The following is a 26,397-nucleotide window of genomic DNA, read 5'->3' as shown; positions in this document are numbered from 1 at the left end:
TTTTTTGAGACAGAGTCTCACTCTGTCGCCCAGGCTGGAGTGCAGTGGCCGGATCTCAGCTCACTGCAAGCTCCGCCTCCCGGGTTTATGCCATTCTCCTGCCTCAGCCTCCCGAGTAGCTGGGACTACAGGCGCCCGCCACCTCGCCCGGCTAGTTTTTTGTATTTTTTTTTTTTTAGTAGAGAGGGGGTTTCACCGGGTTAGCCAGGATGGTCTGGATCTCCTGACCTCGTGATCCTCCCGTCTCAGCCTCCCAAAGTGCTGGGATTACAGGCTTGAGCCACCGTGCCCGGCCAACTTCTGCTTCTTATCTTGCTTCTTGCTCACTCACCCCTTCACCTTGCTTCTGCTTCGATCATTCCGCCCTTTGTCCAACCTCCAATTCCTTCTGCTGTTCTCCTGCCTCAAAAGTGTGCTTCCCTGGTTGTCAATACTTCGTGCATATTGTAAACATTGCTGTTGGGAGAATTAAATGCTGTCCCTACAACACCACTGGGAGAGGACACCTAGAAGCTCAGTCCATTCTCTCGACTTCCCACCATGTACCTTTTTCTTCTACCGATGTTAATCTGTAACCTTTTGCTACAGTAAACTGTAACCACGAGTATTACAGTTTCTTCCTGTTTGTTCTAGAGGCAAAGTCTCACTGTCACCCAGGCTAGAGTATAGTGGTTCTATCATAGCTCACTGCAGCCTCAAACTCCTGGGCCCAAACAATCCTTCCACTGCATCCTCCCAAGGAGCTAGCACTACAGGCACACACCACCACACTGGGCTAATTTTTACATCTTTTTTGGTAGAGGCAGGGTCTTGCTATGTTGTCTAGGCTGGTCTCAAACTCCTGGCCTCAAGTGATCCTCCCACCTCAGCCTCCCAAAGCATTGGAATTATAGGCATGAGCCACAGCACCTGGCTCAGTATAACAGTTTCTAAGTTCTGTGAGTCTTCCTAGCAAATCACCGGACCTGAGGTTGATCCTAGAGAACCTCTGACACACTCAAATAAGTTCTGAAGATTAGCTAACAATATTGCAGCAGTGTTAATGTCTTGGTTTCATAATTGTACCTTAGAAGAAGCTGAGTGAAAGATACACAAGAACTTTTTGCAGCTTTCTGAAAGTCTAAAGTTTCCAAATAAAAGTTAAAACAAAGATCAAGGAAACAAGTGTGATCATTTTAGTGCTGGATGTTAGGTACGTGTGGGTTCATTATATTTTCTCTTCACTTTTGTACAAGTTTGAAATATTTTGTAATTTAAAAGCCTTTTAAGCTACAGAATTCAAGAGTTCAGTGCAACAAATCAAAATGATCACATCCAAAACATACAGAACAGGGTCAGCTTCAAAGTGGATGAGAAAACAATTTAAACATGGAGAGTTTATTAAAAAGCCTTGCTCCAAGAGCCCCTGAGCAAGGCTTTCTTCACTGGGCACTTCCTGCAATCCAGGCCTTTCTCTATGGCAGAGAGAAACCAAGTCATTCCCATGGTCAGTGATAGCATAAATCCTTGACAGAGATGAGTCCAGTTGGAAGTGCGAACTTTCACCTCCAAACAGTGGGGCCAAGACCACCTTCCCTGAAACCACTGCCCATCAATGAGGACTGCCAGGATTCTGAGCCCCACAGCTCCAGAAGGACCTGCTAAGTAATAAGTCGCAAAGCTTGGGCCACAGGTCCTGCCTCTTCCTGCAGACACAAGCTAGACGCTACCTTGGCGATATGATGGGGTGCTGTGAGGCTCCTTACTGAGCAAATACCTTGCATTACAGGGGGGCCAAGGCCCAGAAAGGGAGTACACCTGCTCAGGGTCAAAATAGCTCAGAAGTCCTGCCTGAACAGGAGCCTTGATCTCCTACTGGTTCCCTGATTTCTTTCCCTATCTTACACAAATGTGTTACGTAATCTACTTATTGTGCAAACCTAAACAAAGTGACATCCCCTCCCTGCGCTTGTTTCCTTACCTGCAAAATGGGGAGCCGCATCTGACTTTCCAGGGTGGTTATGCAGGGAGGGAACCTCTAAGCCTCTCATTCCTCTCACTAAGACCCGGCTCCCATCTGGATCCCACACACTACAGATGGATGCGCCACAAATATTTTTCCAGGGAATGTCAGGGGATGCTAAGCATAAGACAAGCCATATTTTAGAGCAGAAACACGGGGAGAGAGGAAAAACATATACCTTACAGAGCAATCCTTTCATATGAGGACCATCTGAGGGGAGCCTATTAAGCTCGTGTGATATTAACAGCTTGAGTCCCTGAAGGGCACACAGTGAAAGATCAGGGAAGACCAGGATATCACTTTGGAAACACTGGTGGGGTACACAGCTTTTTGGTACAAGTAGTGTCAAAGGAATCCCTGGCTTTGAGAAGGAAGGGTTCCAACCTCCCAGTAGTCCTCCCAGAGCAGCCCCAGCAAGGAAGAGAGAGAGGAGGGAGGGGAGCTCCGCAAACCCGGACAGGCGGAGCGCTGGCCAAGCAGGGCTCTCAGCTTCTGTGTTCCAGCCCCTCTGTGGGAGGAGAGAAGGGCAGGACCACAAGCCTGCCAGAGGCTGTGGCCTACAGCCTGGGAGAGGCCAGCCCGGCCTACAGTGCAGACACAGGACAGAGAGGAGCCAGGTGAGCCAGGCTTTTGGGTGGGGAGGGACTGGGAGACCCCAGAGGACAGAGTTGCCTCCGTGATGACCCTGTCTGCAGCTCTGAGAGACCCTGAGCAAGGCTTTCTTCACTGGGCACCTCCTGCAAACCAGGCCCTGTACTAAGTGTTAGGGTCACAGCGTGACAGTGACAAAGATCCCGGCCCTCTTGCAATTTCTGTGTTACTAGCAGGGAGATGGAAGTAAACAGAAACATATGAAATTAGTAAATGATCTCAAATGTCAGAAGACGGTAAGTGAAAAGAGACAAAGGAGAGCAGAGTGAGGAGGACAGGGAATGCTGGGGGAGGGGGCTTGATTTTAAAGAGGGTGGCCTCTTCAAGGTTAAACGAGGTTCAATGCAAACAGCCCTGGTGACGTTTGAAGAAAGGGTGTTCTGGGCAGAGGGAGCTACCCCAGCAAAAGCTGGCAGTGGCAGGGAGTCCTGGAGCATTCAGAACAGCAAGGAGGTAGTGGCAACAGAGCAAGGAAAAGAGGTGAGGCAGGAAGAGAGGAGCTGCACTAGGTGCACTTGCAGGACTCCAGGGGGCAGAGGATGGGGCCCTTGCCAGCACCCCCACAGCCTTGCTAGGGATATTGGTTTGAAAGCCTGCGTATGAATTTCACTTGCTACTTGTGGCTGCATGATCTTATAAAGTCTCCTCCCTTTCCAAGGCCCACATCCTCCCCATAAAATGGTAATAACAACAGTGCCTCTGTCAGGTTGAGGTCAGGAAGGAAGGGGGATCAAAAGCATGGCAGCCTGCAAGAAAGATTTACAGCATGCCTGCTGCAAGCTAGGAAATGCAGAGCTGGCCTCCCAGCCTTGTGGGAGGAACATGTTAGCAAATAAGAACTTGTCCCTAACCCTAGAGCACCCCGGGGACCAGGGAGCTGAACTTTGTTCAGAGAGAACAGCAGGGGCAAAGGGCAGGAAGAGAGGGAGTGGAGGCCAGGGATGACATGGCAGTTAGTTGACGCAGGAGAGAGGCGGGTGGAGTGGGAGGTGGGTAGACACAGCAAGGACTCCATTCCACTCACAGTGGGCCCCAAGGAGCAGATTCCAAGCAGGAGAGGAAAACAATGTGATTTGTAGTACAAGAGTTCACCTGGCAGCTGGGAGAACAGATAAAAGGGACACTGAGGCCAAGTAAGAGATGACAGTGGCCTGGATGCTAGCCAAAGAGATAGCAAGGAGCAGATGGACTCAAGAGACTTGTGAAATAGGATGAACTGCACCTTATGGTTGCCTCACTGTGAAGGAATAGGGGCTTCTCAGAGGCCAAGCATTTGCTGTGGAGGAGACAGGGCCCAGCCTGGGTGTGAAAGACACTCAGGGGTTCCAGGGGAACACTTCACAGTCAGGGAGCAGGTTTCCTCCTTTCAGTTCCACAGTACACCTGCCGGGCTCATAGAAATGGGGCTGAATGATCCTAGAACTGATGAGCAGCTGAATGAGACCAAAGTGCCCTCAGTAATCCTCCACAGTGGAGCTCAAGTATGGACAAGGCATGTGCTTTGTGGTCAGACCCCATCCAACTCCTGGCCATCTCCAGCTGTGTGGCTAGGGGCCACTCAGCCTCTCCAGGATTATTTTCTTCAGGTGTAACCTTCACTGACTTTTTTGTGAAGATTTCCCTAGGCAACTCACATAACATGAACTGCAGTGGATAGAGCCCAATCTTTGGGGTCAGGCCCTGTTCAATCTTATTTAACAAGTATTGAACAGACATGTACCAAGCAATGACTGCATACCATGCCTACCATGCACACACGGCCTGCCACAGCCAGCGTCCACAGGGAGAGTGAGGAGGTGGAGTGGGATGCAGGTACTTAGGGATGTCTTTCTTCTACCAACCAGCCCTGACTGACACCCAGCCCTAGGCAGTTCCTCTTGCACACAGGTTCTTTGCACTGACCAACACTGAGAGCAGACCCTCGGAGCAGCCGGGTCGGAAGTGTCTCACCTCAGTCACCAGACAGATCCAGGATAGGATGGGCAGCCCAGTGCACCGAGTGTCATTGGGGGATACCTGGAGCAGGCAAATGCACCCCGATATGGAGAGCGAGAGGTATATGCAGTCCTTTGATGTGGAACGGCTCACCAACATCCTTGATGGAGGTGCCCAGAACACTGCTCTCCGGAGGAAAGTTGGTAAGGGGAAGCTGGGGAATAGGACATCTGCTTTATGCCCCATGCTTCTCTTGTAAGAAGAGTCCTTCATTAGCAGTCCTGCTTTCAAATAACAAACTTTGCCTTGAAATTCCACTGTTAGAGATTCATTCTTTTGAACTGTAAAGACAATCTTCACATGCCAATATTGCCTGAGCCCACCTGGGGGATAGAAGAGTCCTAGGCAGCAGAAGACCTGGATTCTGGTCCTAAAATTCTGCTGTTGTATAGCTTTGTAACCTTGGGCAATTCACTTTCCCACCTTGGTCCTCGGTTTTGTCATCTGTAAAATAACAATAATGTCTGACTTCCTTTCCAGATCCATGAAGCAAGTGGGTAAGAAGATTTGAAGGTGCCAGAAACCTCACCCAGGTCCCTAAGCCCTCTATTCTCTGTCTCTGCAGAGAGCATCATCCACAGTTACCCAGAGTTTAGCCGTAAGGACAATTATTTCATGACCCAGAATGAGCGTTATAAGGCTGCCATGCGGAGGGCATTCCACATCCGGTTGATAGCACGGCGCCTGGGTTGGTCGGAAGATGGTCGTGAATTAGGCTACGCTTACAGGTGCTCACTCCTGGGTCAGCCCCACTAGAGAAGGATCCACCTGGGATCACCTGGAAACCCCCCAGCCCCATGAGCCATTTCACCCAACAAAGGGAAGACTTGTTGGGAAACCAGGATGCCAGGTGCCCTTTATCTCCTGTACTCTGCTCAGGCAGGGGGTACCTGGGTCCCCGTCTCCAACAGGCTACTCAACTACAGCATCTCTCCCCCAACAGAGCCCTTTCTGGAGATGTGGCCTTAAATATACACAGAGTCTTCCTGAAAGCCCTCAGGAGCCTGGGCTCAGAGGAACAGATTGCCAAATGGGACCCACTCTGCAAAAACATCCAGATCATCGCAACGTATGCACAGACAGAGTTGGGACATGGTGAGCCAGGACTGCTGCATGTGGTGTTTAGGTTGTGCACTGCAAAACTCCAGAGGGCCCATTTACATCTCGGTAGTCATAGGTTCATATGCTTTGAGGGACATATGTTTAATATGAAAACATTCCAGCAGATGGCAGTCAAGGGTCTTGAGGAAGGGATCCCGCCCTCTAATTTGCACATATTGTATGAGCTCCCAGTGGGGCAAGTCATTCCTTCTGGAAACATCAGCAGCCATCCCTTGTCACAGACTGGCTATAGGGAACTGTGTGTCCCCCACACGGCCCACAGATGAAAGGGGAGAACTGCCTGCAAGTACAGCCGGGAGCTGAGCCCCACTCTGTACCGCGCTGATGCCTGAGAGTTCAGGCCCACCTAGAAGCAGCTTCCCAGGTAAGAACCCCACCTCGGGCCAATGTCTAACATCCCTCCTTGATCCTAAGGGACATATCTTCAGGGCCTGGAGACTGAAGCCACCTATGACGCAGCCACCCAGGAGTTTGTGATACACAGCCCCACGCTGACTGCCACCAAATGGTGGCCTGGAGACCGTGAGTATCCATCCAACCCCCTTCCTTATCTCTCCCCAAATAGAAATATTGGAGGGCAGAGTAGCACTGGCTTTGAGGTCCAACAGACCTCAGATTGATTTTCTGTTCTAGGCTGGCGACCTTGGGCAAGTCAGTTCACCTCCCTGAGCCTCAGGTTCTCACTCTGTAAAATAGGTGGGATGTTAAACATTTCATTAGTGAGTGGTTGGAAAGTCCCCAAAGGAACTTTGAAATAGAGGAGACGGGCCGGGCGCGGTGGCTCAAGCCGGTAATCCCAGCACTTTGGGAGGCCGAGACGGGTGGATCATGAGGTCAGGAGATCGAGACCATCCTGGCTAACACAGTGAAACCCCGTCTCTACTAAAATACAAAAAAACTAGCCGGGCGAGGTGGCGGGCGCCTGTAGTCCCAGCTACTCGGGAGGCTGAGGCAGGAGAATGGCGTGAACCCGGGAGGCGGAGCTTGCAGTGAGCTGAGATCCGGCCACTGCACTCCAGCCTGGGCGACAGAGCGAGACTCCGTCTCAAAAAAAAAAAAAAAAAAAAAAAAAAAAAATAGAGGAGACAATCAATCCATGAGACACAAGGCCTCACACTCACACACACACAAACACACACACACTTGGTCTAGTCCCAAGCACTCCTCACAAGCCCAGTTCCTCTCATCTCCTGAGTTAGAAGTAGAGCTTGCCACCAGCCAGAGCACAGGCCCTGTGATGAGACAGTGGAAAGAACACACCTGTCTGCCCCTGCTGCAGACACCCAGAAAGGCTCACGCCCACCACCAGCCCCCATCAAGCCACCAACGCCGAACCTCCCGCTGTGGCCACCAGGTGGCGGCCACATCAAGTGTCCCTGAGGCTCGTTGATTTACCAAGCCCCAAGGAGGGATTTCCCCTTCCTCAAACTTGAGCATTTCACCTCCCAGGACACATCTGTGGCACTTGGGGACCCACACCTTGTGTGGAAAAAATTAAAACAAATATGCTGAGTCCAACTAAAGCAGGAGAGTGACAGAGATGAGAGACACACAGAGAGAGGAAGACAGAGGCAGAGACCAGAGACATAATAGAGAAACATGAGCCAGGTGCAGTGGCCCATGCCTGTAATCCCAGCACTTTAGGAGGCCGAGGTGAATGGATCACCTGAGGTCAGGAGTTTGAGACCAGCCTGACCAATAATGGTGGAACCTCATCTGTACTAAAAATACAAAAATTAGCCGTGTGTGGTGGCGGGTGTCTGTAGTCCCACCTACTCGGGGGGTGGGGGCGGGGTGGTGCTGAAACAGGAGAATTGCTTGAACCTGGGAGCAGAGGTTGCAGTGAGCTGAGCTCATACCATTGAACTCCAGCCTGGCGAAAGAGCGAGACTCTGTCTCAAAAGAGAGAGAGAGAGAGAGAGAGAGAGAGAGAGAGAGGAGAGAGTGATGAGAGAAAGAGAGATAGAAAATAAATGACCACTGTCAAAAATGAAGACAAAAAAGAAACCAGCCTTTAAGATCAGATAGACCAGGGTACAGATGAATCCTAGCTCTGCCCCTCCAGGCCAGTGACCTTCAGTGTGTCGCTCTGCTCTCTGAGCCTGTTTCCTTATCTGGAAAACGGGACTCATCATCCTCTCTCCCCTGTGAGAACTGGAAAGCGTCTATCACAGGGTCTAGCGCCACCTGGATTTTGATAAACGATAATTATCTGTATTCATTATTATAAGGTTGATGACAGAGTAATTCATTAATAGTTGTGGGGTGGGGGGCAATAAAAAAGGCTGAATCATTTCACAGTGCCTTTGCCAAGTCACTGCTAAGTTTGCTTGGTTCTTTGGGGGCAATCCCCCCTTTCTTTGATCAGTGACTTTTCAGGGCCCCAGAGGTACCCATCCAAAACCCCAGCCCCAGGAGGCTGGGTTGGGAAAAGCAATGCTCAAGTCTTCCTGTGACGGGCCTCTCCTCTCTCTGCCCTCAGTGGGACGGTCAGCCACCCATGCCCTGGTCCAGGCCCAGCTGGTCTGCTCAGGAGCCCGGCGGGGCATGCACGCTTTTATTGTGCCAATCCGGAGTCTTCGGGACCACACCCCATTGCCAGGTGAGCCCATAATGCTCCCTCAAGGACCCTGCCAGGAGGAGAGCCCAGGTGGCCTCCCTGACCTGGGACCCCAGAGGGCCACAGGAATAGCTAAGACATGTCTTCCTTGGGCAGAGAGGGGTCCAGTTGGACAGACTTGGTGCTAACTGGTGAGGTGAACTTGAGCAAGATTTAGCATCTGTCTGACCTCAGCTTGTTCACCTGCAAAATAGGTACAATAACCCCAGTGTCACAGGCTGCTGTGACCTGGAATGTGTGTGTGATACCTGCCACATAACAAGCAGTCTCTCAACTGATAGGTGTCCTCATCTCCATCTCCTTCAAGGAATCATTGTTGGGGACATCGGGCCCAAGATGGACTTTGATCAAACGGACAATGGCTTCCTGCGGCTGGACCATGTGCGGGTCCCCAGGGAGAACATGCTGAGTCGCTTTGCACAGGTTACAGGTCTGGGGAGGACGGAGACTTGTACTTCCCGGAGAGAGGACCTGCACTTTGTGCAGGCTGGGTTTGGGCCACATAATCTCCTCCCCCAAGAGAGGCTCTGATCTCCCACAGACTGGGGTGAAACCCTGCTTAGGAGCAGTATGATCTTGGACACAGAGCCTCTGACTTCTCATGCAGAAATGCTCGTCACATAGGCTGATGGAGCAATCGTGGGGTGGAGTGGCAGCCCCAGGAGAGGCTAGAGCTGAGGTGATCTGCGTAATATTTACCCACGGTGAGGCCTGACACAACCAATCGCCCAGCAGATACCAGCCAGAATGCCAGCAGGAGTTGTGGCGGTCCCAACTCTGCCAGGCATCACCCCTTTAGTTATCCATTGTGGGGCGGTCTGGGGTGTCCCAGGAGAGGCACTGTGAAGCAGGGCACTTGGGGAAAGAGCCTGGTATTTTAACATTCCAACCCCAGATGCGCCAGTTGAGGGGAGAAGCACCCTCCATGTGTGGAGCCCCACAGCTCTGGGGAAGCAGGGGCATCCTGGGGAGCCTTGGCTCAGACCCTGTGCCTGTCCTTGTTCCACACAGGTCTTGCCAGATGGCACATACATCAAACTCGGGACAGCACAGAGCAACTACCTTCCCATGGTGGTGGTGCGGGTGGAGCTGCTGCTAGGGGAGGTCCTCCCTATACTGCAGAAGGCCTGTGTCATCGCCATGCGCTACTCGGTCATCCGCCGCCAATCCCAGCTCCGGCCCAGGCAAGGGGTGTCCAGTGACTGACTACCACAGATATGCTGCCTCTTGGTCCCACAGTGCCTCCCCCTGACACTCTTCTGCCAGAGCCAGAGCGCTGGGAGCAGGCACTGCCACCCACCACATACACACACACACACACACACACACACACATACACACACACACACACACAATCTACCCAGGCCTGGCCCCATCTGGGCATGTCAAAGAGGTCTCTCTGGCTCCCTCTAACAGGGCTGACCAGTTGGCCTAACCTGCATCCTCAGTGCCTGCCCCCTCGGGCTCTATGTGATCGTGTCTTTGGCCCTGTAGCACCAGGTCTGTCTGACTCTGTGTCTGTCCGAGTCCGGCTGTGTTCTGTGTGGCTGTGATGGGTTGGACGGGTCTGGGTCAGTCAGTTGCCAGCCGCGTCAGACTGTGGCTGGCTGAGTTGATTCTGTCAGGCCGAGCCTAGCAAAATCCAATGTCATATCGATTGTGTGTGGCTGAACTCGTTCTGTCCAGCTGTGCTGTCAGCATCTGACTGGTATGTCTATGTCTGGATCCCTTTTGTTGTCATTGGTTGTGTTGCTACCACTCCCTCCACCCCACAGCACAGAACAGCAAGGGCTGACTGAACCCTCTGTGAACACTCAGCTCGGCCATTTCACATCATCCCTCAACTTCCTCAGCTACAAAATGGGTGTGGCAGAAGCGGCCTTTCAGGGTGGTGTGGAGGGTGAAATGCAGTAAGGTGCATTAGGCCCTCAGCCCAGGGTCCTTTCCTCTGGCAAGCTCACAGCGCCCTCGCCTGGCCTGGGCTTCAGAATCCGGGCTGCAAGAGTTCTCTGCAGGAGAGGGCCACTGGGAAGAAGGGGCTTCTGCTGCTGTCCTGCCCGAGGCCCATTTATCTGGGCTGCAGAAGTGTCCCTAGGGTGGTCATGAGAAAGATGCGCCAGGTGAGCAGCTGCTGTCCAGAGAGGAGGCTTCTTGTAATCACAACTTCTTTCAATCCATTGACTGTGAGCTCGTAAGTGCTGGACATAGTCTCAGGCACTGAGGACACAGCAGTGGATAAGGCAGACACAGTCCCTTCCCTGGGGTTCCATCGAACCCGAGTTTACACTCTAAGAGTTATTGTTTAGGCTTGACGTATTCCTCAGCATGCGGCAAGTGCACACGGGCAGTGGAGTCCCAGGTTCAAATCATCACAGGTGCACAGCCACAACTCTTCATCTGAAATCTTGGGACCCGACATGTTGGAATCTCAGAACTTTTCAGGTTTTAGGATAATACCATGTATATGCTGGAATTCTATAAGCCTCCCATAACAAGAGGCAGTACCCACCAACAAACGTGTCAATATTCCTGCAGTGAAATGTGTGGATGGATGTTCATGTTAGATGGGATTTTTAAAGGATTATCAACGGCCTCGTGTCAGTTCAAGTTCTGCAATGAGTTCTAAGGAACTGTCTGTTTTTAAGGTTTTTATGGTGTTAGGGATAGGGGAAGGTGGACATGGCACGTAGTGATTAAATCTTCCGGTTCTTTTCCCTTCAGTGACCCAGAGGCAAAGGTCCTGGACTACCAGACGCAGCAGCAGAAACTCTTTCCTCAGCTGGCCATCAGTTATGCCTTCCATTTCCTGGCAGTCAAGCTCTTGGAGTTCTTCCAGCACTCCTACACTGCTATTCTGAACAGAGACTTTAGCTCGCTGCCTGAGGTACCTGCTGTCTGCAGAGGGGCAGGCGCTGGGAGGGCAGCTAAGATGGCTCCACTCACTGGGGAACAGCCACAGCCCCATCCCCGCGGGCACTCCCCACCCCCACCCCTCCCAGCTTTCAGCATCCCAGGGCGTCTGGGTGAACGGCACCCTGATATATAAATTTACCCACAGCTGGCCCCCAGAGAGCTACAAACATGCTAAGAGAAAACAATCACATCTAGTGTAGAGAACACAAGTCCACAACCCCTGATTTGTATTTGAAACCCACAAAGCTCTGAAAAACAGTCGTTTGGAACTCACTTGGTGGCATAGTTTGACCTGAACTGACCTGATTTATCCTTCTGAGTGTGAATACATTTTGCGGGAAAATTATTAATGTGTTTAATCCCTAAAGCCGCCCCAAACCCCACTGGGCTATTATATAAAATGTACCTTCAATGTCACTTGGCCTTTCTACAATTCAAAAGTTACTCTGATTCCTAAACACATCTGGCTCACAGGTCTCAAGTAAATCTTACATATACAGTAAGATGCAGTCTGTCCAGGCACCATGCTTCATAAGCACTGCTCATTAACCCTTTCAACTGCAATTGAGGCACAGAGAGATCAAGGGACACAACTTTCCTCCCAAGGACTTGAAAACTCCAAAGATAGGCAGGGGCTTCAAGAACCAAAATCTCAAACTAGGCCTGCTGCCTGGCAGCCTCTCTCTCTGTTGAGGCTGCTGTCACAAAATACCATAAAGCGGTGGTTTATAAACAACAGAAACTGGCCCAGCATGGTGACTCACACCTGTAATCTCAGCACTTTGGGAGGCCAGGGCAGAAGGATTGCTTGAGCCCAGGAGTTTAAGACCAGCCTGAGCAACATGGTGAAACCCTCATCTCCACAAAAAAAAAAAAAAAAAAAAAAAATTGAAAAATTAGTCAGGTGTGGTAGCACACACCTGTAGTCCCAACTACTACTTTGGAGGCTGAGGTGGGAAGATTCCTTGAGCCCAGGAGTTCAAGGATGCAGTGAGCTGTGATTGTGCCACTGCACTCCATCCAGTCCAGCCTGAGCAGCAGAGTGAGACCCTGTCTCAAAAAAGAAAAACAAATTTATTTCTCACAGTTCTGGAGGCTGGGAAGTCCAAGGTCAAGGCACTAGTGCATTTGGTGTCAGGTGAGGGCCTGCTTCCTGGCTCATGGACTGCTGTCTTTTTGCTGTGCCCTCATATGGTAGAAGCAACCTCTTTCTTTCTTTTTGTTTTATTTTATTTTTTTCCCGAGACAGAGCTTCACTCTGTCACCCAGGCTGGCGTGCAGTGGTGCAATCTCAGCTCATCGCAACCTCCGCCTCCCAGGTTCAAGAGATTCTCCTGCCTCAGCCTCCTGAGTAGCTGGGATTACAGGTGCCCACCACCATGCCCGGCTAATTTTTGTATTTTTAGTAGAGACGGGGTTTCACTGTATTGGCCAGGATGGTCTCAATTTCCTCACCTCGTGATCCACCTGCCTCGGCCTCCCAAAGTGCTGGGATTTCAGGTGTGAGCCACCACACCCAGCCAGAAGCGGCCTCTTTCATGAGGGTACTGATCCCATTCACAAAGGCTACACTCTCATGACCTAATCACCTCCAGAAGGCCCCACCTCCTACTACCATCATAATACCTCCTATTCCTAGCTCCTAATCATCAATACCTCCTAATCCTAGCCCTAACCCTTGGGGACTAGGATTTCTACATAAGAATTTTAGGTGGACACATTCAGACCCTGTCACCCTCCTACAACCCAGTAAGTGGGCTTACAGCGGACACCCGTCCTCACAGGCAGGCTTTCTAAAACTCATGCCGGCAAAATCCGTAACTCCTGGAGGCTTGTGGGCCCAATCCAGGCAGCACCCTCTTCCCAATCCTGGAGACACTGGCCAGGCCAGGTTTTCCTTTGCTCTTATGCCCCTACAGCTACACTGCCTAATTGTATGCCTCTGGGTGAGTCATAGAAGCTGAGTACCCGCCTTCTCATTCATAAAGTTGTGAGCAGAGGAAACGCTTCTTACCTCAGAGCTGAGCTGGGCATGCGGTAGATGCTCAGTAAGTGGTGCGCAGGGTTGGTGCCATGGTAGAGGCCCCCTTACACCCCCCAACCCCCCTCCATGTTCTCACAGCTCCATGCACTGAGCACAGGCATGAAGGCCATGATGTCGGAATTCTGCACTCAGGGAGCTGAGATATGCCGCAGGGCCTGTGGCGGACATGGCTACTCAAAGCTGAGTGGCCTGCCATCACTGGTCACCAAATTGTCGGCCTCCTGCACCTATGAGGGTGAGAACACAGTGCTCTACCTGCAGGTGGCCAGGTAAGGTCCAGGCTGACCCAGGCCTTTGCCCAAGCCCTTGGGGACCCACCAAACTTGTTGGGTGGAGGGTTCCGTCTGATACCCATAAAGGGAGCAGGCTTTGGGAAGTGCCACTTGGGAGCTGTCCAATTCCCCAGTATGACTAATCTATCCACTTCTAGGCCACCATCTTCTGTCACCTCCACCACAGCCTTAGACCCCTCCCTGGTCTCTTGCTTCTGTCCTGTCCCTCTTCTCCACAGGCAGCCGGAGGGATCTTTTCAGAGCCTAGGGAAGATCACATCTTTCTCTGGTTTGAAATTCTTCAATGGCTTCCCAGTGCTCGTAGGAAAATGACATATTCTATGCTGTGGCCTGCAAGGTCTGTGTGACCTGACCCCTGCCTCCCTGTCCGTGATGCTCTCACCACCTCCTGCCTCTGCTCACTTCTTTCTGTTTTTTTGTTTGTTCGTTTGTTTGTTTTTTGAGATGGAGTCTCACTCTGTCATCCAAGCTGGAGTGCAGTGGTGCAATCTCGGCTCACTGAGCCTCCCGGGTTCGAGCAATTCTCCTGCCTCAAACTCTGCAGTCGCTGGGATTACACACCACCATGCCCGGCTAATTTTTGTATTTTTAGTAGAGATGGGGTTTCACCATGTTGGCCAGGCTGCTCTCCAACTCCTGACCTTAAGTGATCCACCTGCCTTAGCCTCCCAAAGTGCTGGGATTACAGGCACAAGTCAACGCACCCAGCCACCTCTGCTCACTTCTGCCAGCCACACACCTCTTTCTGTCCAGGAGGCCTTTGCATTTGATCCCCTCCCACCCAACATGGCCTTGTTTCCTTTGGAGCAGTTTCACAATCTATCATTGTCTCATTTTTTTGTTCACCTTTTTAGCTCTACTCTCCAACTAGACTAGGAGCTCCCTGAGGGCAGGGACTACCCCTACCTTGCTCGCTTTAGCATCGCCTAGGCTTGGTGCAGAGCCTGCACACAGAGGCTCCAAGCAACGGCCAAGTCAGCCTCCTCTACACAGATGATTTCTTTTCATCCCTCTTAGGTCTGTGGACCCTGGAGGCTGACAGAGCCTCATCCTCACCTACTCTCCGGTGACCAAACAGGGCAAATGCTTCCCTATGCAAGGAAGAAGAAGTTCACTGGCAAATATGAAAAACAACATTTATTGTGTTTTTAAAAATATATAACATCCCTTGGTTTTTTTCCAAATTAGAAAAGGAATACAATAGCACATATTATGTACTCTGCACTGTGCTAAGCACTCGACAAATATCATCTCATTCCGTTTCATAAACCCTCAATCAGCCGAGAACTGTCCTCCCCACCTAGAGCCAGAGAAACTGAGACTTGGGAGGTAAAGCTTCGTTCATCACACAGGTCTCAGCGAGGCTGTATGGGAATCCAGGGCTGTCTAAGCCCAGAACCTGTAACCACTGGATTATCCTAAAGCAGCAGTTGAGAGTCACCTATAATCCTCCTACTCCTGTTAGCATTCTTGCTTTTATCCTTCTTTTTTCAGCTAAGAAAATTTAATTTCCACCCAGTCACTGTACAAGTCATTATAAATCCCAAAATCGCAATGTTCTGATGGAAAATTCTGTTTGCTCAGATCACAGAAGGGTTTATGTTCAGGATCTGAGAGTGTCTGGCCCAGCTCCACAGTTTCCCAGAGTGTGCCTGACTGCAGGCCTCGAGGCAGGATGGCCCAAGGGGGTATCCTCAGGAGGGAGGCCAAGTGGAGGCCTGGTGACCCGGCTCTCCCACAGGAAGGCTGGAACCCAGCATGAACTCGCCTGCCTCTGGGAGTGAGCGGTGCTGGGCTGTCCTACAGAGTCTCTGCCCTCCCACCTGCCTCCCCTTCCACCCCCCAGGTTCCTGGTGAAGAGCTACCTGCAGACTCAGATGTCCCCTGGCTCCACGCCACAGAGATCTCTCCCTCCATCTGTTGCATATCTCGCCACACCTGACCTGGCCAGGTGTCCAGCCCAGAGGGCAGCCGACTTCCTCTGCCCGGAGCTCTACACCACGGCCTGGGCACACGTGGCAGCAAGGTAAGCCAGTGCTGAGAAATCAGCCATCCCACCTGGGGACAGGCTCCATGCCACACTAGGGCCTTTGGATTGGTTGGGTGGACATTCGTGGATTCAGTTCTAAAAAGCCACCCCATGCCTAGCCTCCCCCATCCTCTCAGTCCCTGCCACCATGGGAGAGAGGGGGGAAGTCCCCTGCATCAGCCATGGATCCGATCACTTCCCCATCCTGGCCACCTCTGGTGGCCCAGAGGTGTGATGTCCTTCTACTACTGTGAGATATTTTTTGAATCTCTAGGGTCCTACGGTGATTTGCAATACAAGGAATGTACCACATGTAAATACTACAAATGTATTGATATGCAAATACCAATAAATAAAGCAATACTCACTCGTATGTTTGAAATATCCCATAATCTACAAATAATTTTTGAAAATATGACAACACCACAGAATAGAATTCATTTATTTCCAGGGTCTAGTAGGCTCCAGGGAACATGGACAAAGCCAATGACTCATCCATTCTGTCATTCAGCAAATACTGTTCAGTACCTACTCTGTGTTAGGAATGACCAAATATGCCAGGGGCTGGGAAACACAGTCCTGACCAAACACAGATACCACCGTGGAAAAGATGGAGGTTTAACTACCTAAAAAGGAAATCTTCTGAACCCTGCCCCAAATTAAAACACCAAAAACAGGCTGGGCATGGTGGCTCACACCAGTAATTCCAGCACTTTGGGAGGTCGAGGTGGGAGGATTGCTTGAGCTCAGGAGTTTGAGACCAGCTTAGGCAACATGGTGAAACCCCACCTCTACCAAACACAAAAAAAAATTTAATAAAAAAATAAAAATGAAACACCAAAACAAACTGGAAAACATGTTTTCAGTATATAATGAGGCCTTTTATCCCAACCTGTGGTCCCAGGAATGGTTAATAGTTATTTCAAGATCATAAGCAACTTGGAACATTCATTTATTTATTCCAAAAATATTTATTAACTGCCTATAATATGGCAGGCACTGTTCCAGGCATTAGCGGCCTATCAGTAAATAGGCCTGATAAACACCCCAGACCTCACAGAGCTAACATTTCAATTGGGAGATTTGAGGAGGGGAAAATAAGGCTGCTCGAGGTAATTAAAGTGTCACGATATTTCTCCTTGCTTGAAACTCAATGTGACATCTGCTTATCCATTCCCTGACAAAGCAAAAAACATATTGCCTAATAAACAGTTTGCTTTACACACAGATTCCAAGGGTCATGGACGGACGGGCAGGGAATAGAAAATAAGAGGGGATTAAAGGTTAATAAAATGGCAAATGACTAATTTAGTGGTTTTCAGGACGAAGGTTGGTTTTCTGTTTTTGTTTTTAGGTCCCGTGGGTAGAACCTGCAGCAGGCGAGGTGACAGATGGGCCTCTCTAGCCTTTGCAGAAAAACCATTCTCCTTGCTCAGGCCATAGGACTACAGTCAACAAAAAGGCCTGAACATACTGGCGTCAGGCTGGAATCTGCATTAGAAATAGGGGACAGCTCCTGGCCTATGGCCCTGAGGCTTTATAACGTGGCGATTAACAAGTCAAAATCCTGGCTCTACTCCTTACTAGCTGTGTGACCCTGGACAAATTAGTTAACCTCTCTGGGCCTCAGTTTTCCCCATAGCAAACTGGGGGGTGCCTGCCTTTAAAAGAGTTAAAGAGATAATGAATATCAATCATTTAGCTTTATAGCACGTAAGTGGTCAATAAACAGGCATTATTTCTACTTCTGAGGGACCACAGGAAGCCCATCAGTTGTCTTTTCCACTCAGTCAGGAAGCTGAACCTTTTTTGCTTTGGCCTTCAGACTGATCAAGGACTCAGTGCACCATTTACAGACCCTGACGCAATCCGGAGCTGACCAGCACGAGGCCTGGAACCAGACCACTGTCATACACCTCCAGGCTGCTAAGGTGAGCGCCCGCCAGCTGAAGCTGAAACGGATCATTTTGTTTCCCAGGCACACTACCCTGCTGGGAAAATCCCGGCTCTGCCATTATTCCCCAACTCTGCCTCAGCGGCTGCTGCCCTCATTTCACTTCCAAGGCTTTAGTCCAGGGTATTTTAATTAAAGGACTTAACTCCAAAGCAATCTTGCTGGCAGCTCTTAGGGGAAAAGGTAATGAGGCAGTGTTATTGGATTTGCTTCAGGTTGTTCAAATATTTCCTCCCAGATAGAAAAGCAGGTCAAGTCTCCCCTTAGCCCCAAAGGCAATCCTTGGATGTCTGATTCAATTTCGACTCGTTTTGTGTTTGTGCATAATTCACAGTCAGACGGCAAATATTTGAGCACCCACTCTGCACTGGGCACTGAGGTGGGTGCTCAACAGTGAAGCCACTGCCCACGCACAGCTACAGTCAAGGAAGCACCATGACATGGCAATATAGGCTGCTGTGGAATCCCAGAGCAGGCACATTTCTGCCCACCTGGAGGAGTCAGAAAGGCTTCCCAAAAGAAGCGGCAACTTCAAAGATAAGCTGAAATTAGCCAGCTAAAGGGTGGGGTGGCAGCTTTGGAGAGAAAAGTTTCCAGGCAAAGGGAGCTGCGCGTGCAAAAGGAGTCAGCAAGAAGAATCCTGGTGTGCTTGGGAGGAAGTGCAAATCTCGCAAGGAGGACCTAAGGAGGAGGATTGAGACAAGGGGAGGAGAACAGGCAAGGCCTCTGACCTTTCGCACCACTGTGAAAAGTTGGGGTTTTGTTTTCATTGCAATGCCTTTGCTGAGTTTGTTTGGAGGTGGAGTAAAGTGATCAGTTTCATTCTAGAAGAATCATGCAGGTTGCCCGGGGTGGAATGAAAGGGAACAAGTTAGAAAGGAGCAAGTCTGGGCCAGGACTGAGGGTGGTCCTGACCATGAGCATGGCAAAAGGCCTGGAGATAAGTGGGTAGATCAGAGATACTAAGGGGGAAGAAGGCAGCGACAGGCCTCAGAGTGCTGGGGTGGGAAAGAGGTAAGAACAACTCCTGAGTTCTAGCTTAGGCAGCTGGGACTCTGGCACTGCCAATAACTGGAAAACTAAAGCGATCACACCAATGCTCAGGCCTCAGACCCAGAAAATGGCAGCCTTGGAACAGGAGAGCCCTGAAGGGCTGCAGAGGCCCTCGTGGGACAGGGTTGGTGGGGCAGGCTGGACGTTGAGTACCACCATGTGACCCACCACCTCCACCACACCGCTGGTTCTGGGATTACCTCTGCAGCCCTCAGTTCTGTTCAGCCTACAGCAGGGGCACCCCCTGCTGTGCTAACTGTCCTGTCAACACATAGGGTGAGCCAAGGCTTCCCGCTTTCACTGGATTACCAAAACAGGAACCACAGCAGCCCATTATCCACTCATCCATTTTCCAAACCTTCAAATGGACCAGATGCTGCTTGCCAGGGTTACTTCATTTAATCCACACAGCCCTGGGAGGGAGACTGACATTATCTCCACTTCAAGAGTAAGGAAAGAGAACTCAGGAGTTAGGTCCCAGAAGTAGAAAATAGCTGAGTCCAGATGCTTTCCCTTCCCACACCACCGAGGGTGTGATGAGTGACTGAGGTGAGCAACAAACTCTGGGGGGATGGAGGGTGATAGCCAGCCAGCCTGTGAGGGAAGAACACGTCCCTGACAGCTTCCTGGGGAGGTGGTGACCAGCTGCGTCTCCAAGGTCATCATGGATAGGGCTTTCTGTACTCTCTATGCTTTGCGGGGTTATTTAGTCTACAGAAAGCTTCAGCACCCAACTGGACCCCATCTGGAAACCATAAATGTGCAGGTAGAGATAACTGCAACTTGGGGGAAGCAGGGATGATACTGACAGAAGAGTAGACAAGGGGGAGCCATGGGCTAAATTCTGGTCCCAGCTCTGTGTGACCTCAAGCAGCCCCTTCCTTCTCTGGGCTTTAACTTCCCTGTCTGTAGACAAAGGGGCATGGGAGAGCCCTTTAGGCTCTGTCAGGCTCTGGTCCTATAATTCTGACTGACCAGAAGAGATGTCAGTCTTCAGGACCACTGGAACAAATGCTGGCCTCATTATAATCCAGCCTCAGTCTCCTGTGGCTTTGGCCACACAGGGTTAGGAATACAGCCCTGGTGTGGATCTCACTGCTACCACTTCCTAGCCATGACCTTGGGCAAAAAACTTAATATTTCAGAGCCTCAGTCTCTTCATCTGCAAGATAGAGCTAATAACAGTACCTACTTTGTAGGACTCTGATAAAGATTAAATAAGCAAAACTTAAAGAGAGGCAACTAGCACATAAATGCATATATCCCACCCCCACCCCCAAATTAGACAGGAGGCAAGATTTAAACCAACACATACAATGTAAATAATGTTCACTGTGCTCAGAGCGTGGGACCAAAGTTCGGCTCAGCCCTTCCCCAAAGCGTAGAGGTCACTTCTGTCTCTGATCCTCATCCTGCTTTTTAAGGCAGAGGCCCAGGCCGTTGGGCAGCTCTCCATCACTCCACTCCTCAACTCAGAGCCTTAGGCATTTGAGGATGCAGCTCTCAGATTGGGACAGGAAAAGGAGTGTGGGTCTGCAGTTCTGCCAAGCTGGACCCAGTCTGAGCAACAAAGGCTACTGGACCCAGCAGAGGCAACACAGCACATCTGCTGACCTTCCACAGCCAAATGCTGCAAGTCCAGCATGGCTGTGAGCACACCATGTCTGAATGGCAAAGTGGAGTTGTCAGCACCTGTGTGAGGGCCCCCTAGGAAACCCAGGTTCTTTCCAAGTGAGAAAATGGATCGGGTCACTGTGCAGCTAAAGACTCCCGGTCCCACAGAACAAATTCCGACCATGTTCTTCACAGCCCTTCACTGACCTGAGCCCCAGGTATGAGTCCACCCTAACCTCCATGGTTCTCCATCATCACCTCATTATACCACCACACTTCAGCCTTATTAAATTGCCTGTAGCTTCCTGAATGTACAACTTTTTGTACATAAGGTTACCCCTGCCTGGAATGACCTTTCCCCCAACTCATGTCCCACTGGATGAACTCCTTTGAACCCTCAAGACATTCTTTTTTTTTAAGATAGAGTCTCACTCCATCACCCAGGCTGGAGTTCAGTGGCACAGTCTCAGCTCACTGCAAACTCCACCTCCCAGGTTCAAGCGATTCTCGTGCCTCAGTCTCCTGAGTAGCCAGAATTACAGGTGTGCACCACCACACCTGGCTAATTTTTGTATTTTTTGTAGAGACAGGGTTTCACCATGTTGACCAGGCTAGTCTTGAACTCCTGACCTCAAGTGATCCACCCACCTCAGTTTCCCAAGGTGCTAGGATTACAGGTGTGAGCCACCGCACCCAGCCAAACCCCCAAGACACTCTAAATCTTGCTACTGAAAATCACTACAGCAGCATGGGCATCACAGGGGACCTTGTTAGAAATGCAGTCTCAGGCCTTGCCCTGGAATCTGCATTTTGACAAGATCCCCAGGTGATCTGTGTGCACATAAAAAACTGAGAAGCGGGGCCAGGCCCAGAGGCTCATGCCTGTAATCCCAGCACTTTGGGAAGCCAAGGAAGGAGAATCACTTGAGCTCAGGAGTTTGAGACTAGTGTGGGCAACATAGCAAGACCCTCGTCTCTACTAAAAGTACCAAAAAAAAAAAAAAAAAAGCCAGGCATGGTGGTGTGCACCTGTGGTCCCAACTACTCGGGAGGCTGAGGCAGGAGGATCACTTGGGCCCAGTGGGACACAGGTTGCAGTGAGGCAAGATCGCAACACTGCACTTCAGCCTGGGTGACAGAGTGACATTGTATCTCAAAAAAAATAATTGAGAAGCACTGCTTTATACTTTCTGTCTTCCTCACTCTCCCTTATATAACTCATATATCCTACCTGACAAAATAATTATGTGCGCTTGTCTTGATGAGATGGGGTCTGTTCAAAATATGTTACAACCAGTAGGACAAGGCACTAACCAATCAAAATGGACTTCAGCCCTAGGGGAAGCAAGGTCCTGAAGGCCTCCTGCTGGGTCAAGCATTAATCCTTTAGTTGCTGGGCTGTGGAGAGAAGGAGGGGGTCTTCGGGACAGAGTCCATCTGGCAGGAGGGGCTCTCACAGGGTTGATGGCAGTGGACACTTGCCAGCTGGTATTAAAGTATTATTTTGACAACTGCCACAGCCAGACCATTACATCTGAGCTAAATAACAGCACTGCTTACCTTAAGGAGTTTATACTCTAGCTGGGATAAATTTCATATATATCTTGAACCATTATTTTCTCACCCCATGGTGTACACACGTGTGCATGCACACACACACACACACACACCACTGACTTGAACACTGCAGACAACAAATAGCTATTTTTTTTTTTTTTTTTTAGATGGAGTTTCGCTCTTATTGCCCAGCCTAGAGTACAATAGCATGATTTTGGTTCACTGCAACCTCCGCCTCCTGGGTTCAAGTGATTCTCCTGCCTCAGCCTCCCAAGTAGCTGGGATTACAGGCATGCACCACCATGCTTGGCTAATTTTTGCATTTTTAGTAGAGACAGGGTTTCGCCATGTTGGTCAGACTGGTCTCAAACTCCTGACCTCAGGTGATCCACCCACCTTGGCCTCCCAAAGTGCTGGGATTACAGCCATGAGCCACCGTACCCAGCCTTAAAATAGCTATTTTCTTAAGAACAGTGGTGCTGTCCTCCACCTTCCCCAGGCCAGCCTCCAATATGCCTGTATTCTTTCTCTCCACTTTCCAACCTACTTGAAACCGCTCCAAGCAAAAGAAAACAAGGGCCATATTTCAAAAGCCCACCAGTCCCCAACACACACACACACACACACACACACACACACACACACGACATCCAAAAGCCTTGATCAGACCCAGAGTGAGCTAGGAGAAAAGGCGGCTGCTCGTCAGCCTGCTGGGAAGCACATCCTGCCTTGTTTATTTCAGCCATCTTGCCAAGCTTCCAGGATGACTTCTGGAATAGAAAACCAGAAATCAGGAGAACATATCTTTGTGTCTTTGTAGGCGCACTGCTACTATGTCACTGTGAAGGGTTTTACAGAAGCTCTGGAGAAACTAGAAAATGAATCAGCGATTCAGCAGGTGCTCAAGCGCCTCTGTGACCTCCATGCCATACACGGAATCTTGACTAACTCGGGTGACTTTCTCCATGATGCCTTCCTGTCTGGTGCCCAAGTGGACATGGCAAGAACAGCCTACCTGGACCTGCTCCGCCTGATCCGGTGAGTGGCACAGCCTTCAAACCATGTTAGCCTTCAGAGAATAACCCTATCCCCTTGTTCACAGGTCACTTCCAACTCTAAAACCTTGCTAATGGACAGAGCAGCAACAGCCCTGGAGAGGTTTATACCCTATTATCATTACACCAGCACAAAGCACTGTGAATCAATGAAAGAAAAAATGGGAAAAATACTTAAGAATAAATGAGCTACCTCAGTTGAACTCTTCACATTGTCAAGGAAATAGGAATAATATCTAAGGAAAATGAATAAAATGAAGCATGCTACACGAATGATACGTTGCTAATGTGCTAATAATATTCTCAACCATAGCTAACTTTTTTTTTCTTTTTTTTTTTTTGAGACGGGGTCTTACTGTGTCACCCAGGCTAAAGTGCAGTAGTACAATCTCATCTCACTGCAACCTCTGCCTCTGGGTTCAAGTGATTCTCCTGCTTCAGCCTCCCAAGTAGCTGGGATTACAGGTGCCCGCCATCATGCCCAGCTAATTTTTGTATTTTTAGTAGAGATGGGGTTTCATCATGTTGACCAGGCTGGTCTCGAACTCCTGACCTCAAGTGATCCACATGCCTCGGCCTCCCAAAGTGCTGGGATTACAGGTGTGATCCAACGTGCCCAGGCATAGCTAACCTTTAAAGAGCACTTATGTGACAGGCCCTGTGCCAAAGGCTTTTACATACATCTCATTTAATCCTTACAGCCCTTTGAAATGGGTACTATTAATCTCCTCATTTTATTGGAAAGGAAATTCAGGCTGATGGGAGTTGCCCAGTGTCAATCAGCCAGAGGAGGGGCCGGGTACAATCTCAGTCTGGCCCCTGGGCATGAGCTCTTCACCTGTATGTTAAGGTGAAGGTTGAGGTATTATCTACTTCAAACACATCCTTGTCTTTGTTAAATGTGCTTCAGCAAATTCTTACCAAGTTTAGTAAACTTACCTTAATCCTCCCTCAGCTTTAAGATGAAAATTTTTTTAACTCTGTAATTCATATATTCATTTATAAAATAATAACACAAAGTTTTTAAATGCAGCATTAATGCAGGGTCAATGAAATACTAATGCAGTGCTTTCACACTGTTATTCTATAATCTAAACAATTGCTTTAAAAACATATCAAAACCAAAGCTAGCCTGATCAGAGTCCTAGAAAAAATAGAAATAAAAACAATAATAAAAAAAAAAAAAAAAGCCTGGGCAACATGGCAAAACCCCACCTCTACAAAAAATACAAAAAATGAATTGGGCACACACCTGTAGTCCCAGCTACTCGGGAGGCTGAGGTAGGAGGATTGATTGATCCCAGGAGGTTAAGGTTGCAGTGAGCTATGATCCCATCACTGCACTCCAGCCTAGGCAAGAAAGTGAGACCTTGTCTCAAAAAAAGCAAAGAAAAGAAAACATTGCAAATTATTTACTATTGTCCATAAGGTTAAAAAAAATGGACTAATTTGAGAATATAATCTTTTCGAGACCTCACTGGGCAGAAAATATGATGCCTATTGCATGGGGTTAGAGGTGACTCCTAGAATCTCCAACTATTCTCATATCAACAAGACTGACAAAAAGAAAAAAAGAGGCTGGGAGCAGTGGATCACACCTGTAATCCTGGCACTTTGGGAGGCCAAGGTGGGAGGATTACTTGAGGCAAAGAGTTTAAGACTAGCTTGGGCAACATAGTAAGACCCTGTCTCTAAAATTAAATATATGTATTTATTTAATATAAATATAAATATATACTCATATATATTATATATATTTTTTTTTATATATATACATATATATATTATTACGACATGGTGGCTAACACCTGTATCCCAGAACTTTGGGGGCCAAGGTGGGTGGATCAACCTGAGGTCGGAGTTCGAGGCCAGCTGAGCCAACATGGTAAAACCGTCTCTACTAAAAATGCAAAAAATTAGCTCAGTGGATGGTGGCGGGCACCTGTAATTAACGACCCGGGAGGCTGAAGCGAGAGAATCGCTTGAACCCGGGAAGGCGGAGGTTGCAAGTGAGCCAAGTTGCACCACTGCACTCCGCCTTTGGCGACAGAGTGAGACTGTCCCTCAAGAAAAAAAAAAAAAAAAAAAAAAAGTTCAGTTAAATCATCAAAAACTGTCAAAAATAAAAACATTTGGACACAATTATGTCCCAAGGTATTAAACTTTCCCTAATACAGCGGAATCCAGTGGTGAAAACTATTACGAGCATAATTAAGTACTGCAGCAGTTTAAGCCCAAGGGTGTCTATCTGTCTGAACCCTCAGAATTTAAGCACTTGAAAATAATTGTTCTAAGCCCCAGTTGTCAGGTGATGATAAATACAAAAGATCACCTTAACGCCCTATAAGCAATGTTTTTTAAATTTGCAAACAGCATTTCTAAAGTAGCTTGCCATTGGCTCACAACTTACCAATTCAAGACAAGACAGACAGCCGTCTGATGCAAGCTGGCCAGCGTGGGGTCGGTTTACTCATGCATCAAAGCCGCAGAAAATTGATTTACTTCCATGATGGTTCCTAAGTAGCGCTTTATACTGCAGAGTAATTAGGCAGCCTAACAGAATTCTAAATGCATATCACTGTTTGTGTCACAGATTCCCTGCTTTGATTAGTGCCCTATGCTCCTAAGGATTTCTGGACGAAACTGAAGGGTGGGCAAGTATGGCTAAGGATGCCAAGAACAAGCTCTCTGTATATGTTAACTGACGCAATCACAGATCTTTAGTTGTTTAAGGCGGTCATAAAACTCAGCTGGTACTTCTAGGTAAAGATGACAGATTAAACATATGCATTTACTTTTGTTCTTCTGCCTGAAACGACCCTACTAAAACATCAGTGAATGGATTGAAATGTTTTAAAAGCCCATTAACCCAGCAAAGAGAAACGAGATGTTGTCCTATGTTTGGTCCAGGCTGCGCTGAAGTGCCTGGGCTCAGGGATCGCTCCTATGCTCCAGCCCCGCAAAGTGCTGGATTACATGCATGAGGCTAACCCACCTAGCTCCTGTGAGTTTTTAAGACTTTCCTTGACCTCTGCCCCTGGCAGAAAGGGTAAATACGAGGTCTGTGGACTTAAGCGAGCCATCAGGTTAGTTGATACATAAGGCTAGCCCTTCAGAAAAGAAGGGTTGCTTTATAGGCCAACAGTGTGGACACCTCGCCTCCCCCAGACCTTTTTGCCCACTGGTTCCTAAAAACTGGGCCAGCCAGACTAGTAGGCCTGCAAGAAGATAATAAGATGAGTCACTTTCTCCCTGGAGACATCTGGCCAGCCCAAGGAGAAGGAGCTAAAGACAGCTGACATCAGAGTCCCGCACAACCTGGTCGCATCCATTCACTCCGATAAGTGAACCACCCCACATTAGGGGCAAGCATGCCAGCAGGTTTGTAATCAGACTAGTTAATCATGCCTTGCTCTTAGGGCCTTATGATCAGGACAACTCAGCGGATATAAACATCTGAAGAATGCCGCTAACATAAAAGATGGAGAACTAAAC

The 26,397-nt window shown here is 49.2% G+C and overlaps 1 protein-coding gene across 3 annotated transcripts in view; it reads left to right on the top strand.

The window, feature by feature from the left end:
- The first annotated feature begins 2,521 nt into the window (after nt 1-2,521).
- Nucleotides 2,522-26,397, top strand: part of ACOX2 (acyl-CoA oxidase 2) — a 32,394-nt gene continuing 8,518 nt past the window's right edge. Inside the window, exons 1-13 of one of the 3 annotated variants that reach the window (XM_017894197.1) lie at nt 2,522-2,619; nt 4,541-4,791; nt 5,214-5,376; nt 5,592-5,743; nt 6,185-6,292; nt 8,253-8,372; nt 8,698-8,813; nt 9,402-9,574; nt 11,112-11,274; nt 13,426-13,616; nt 15,487-15,666; nt 17,495-17,600; nt 22,668-22,885. In XM_017894197.1, the coding sequence (XP_017749686.1) occupies nt 4,632-4,791; nt 5,214-5,376; nt 5,592-5,743; nt 6,185-6,292; nt 8,253-8,372; nt 8,698-8,813; nt 9,402-9,574; nt 11,112-11,274; nt 13,426-13,616; nt 15,487-15,666; nt 17,495-17,600; nt 22,668-22,885 (1,850 nt within the window). In that variant the 5' untranslated portion in view covers nt 2,522-2,619; nt 4,541-4,631. Of the gene's footprint in view, nt 2,620-4,520; nt 4,792-5,213; nt 5,377-5,407; nt 5,499-5,591; nt 5,744-6,184; nt 6,293-8,252; nt 8,373-8,697; nt 8,814-9,401; nt 9,575-11,111; nt 11,275-13,425; nt 13,617-15,486; nt 15,667-17,494; nt 17,601-22,667; nt 22,886-26,397 lie in introns of those variants that run through there. The other 2 variants (XM_017894198.1, XM_017894199.1) reach the window with 2 other exon arrangements.

The sequence above is a fragment of the Rhinopithecus bieti genome, unplaced genomic scaffold (assembly GCF_001698545.2).
Source record: "Rhinopithecus bieti isolate Rb0 unplaced genomic scaffold, ASM169854v2 scaffold_21649, whole genome shotgun sequence".
NCBI classification, from domain to species: domain Eukaryota; kingdom Metazoa; phylum Chordata; class Mammalia; order Primates; family Cercopithecidae; genus Rhinopithecus; species Rhinopithecus bieti.
The sequence above is the reverse complement of the archived record's forward strand: the minus strand, read 5'-3'. Positions and strand labels throughout refer to the sequence as shown.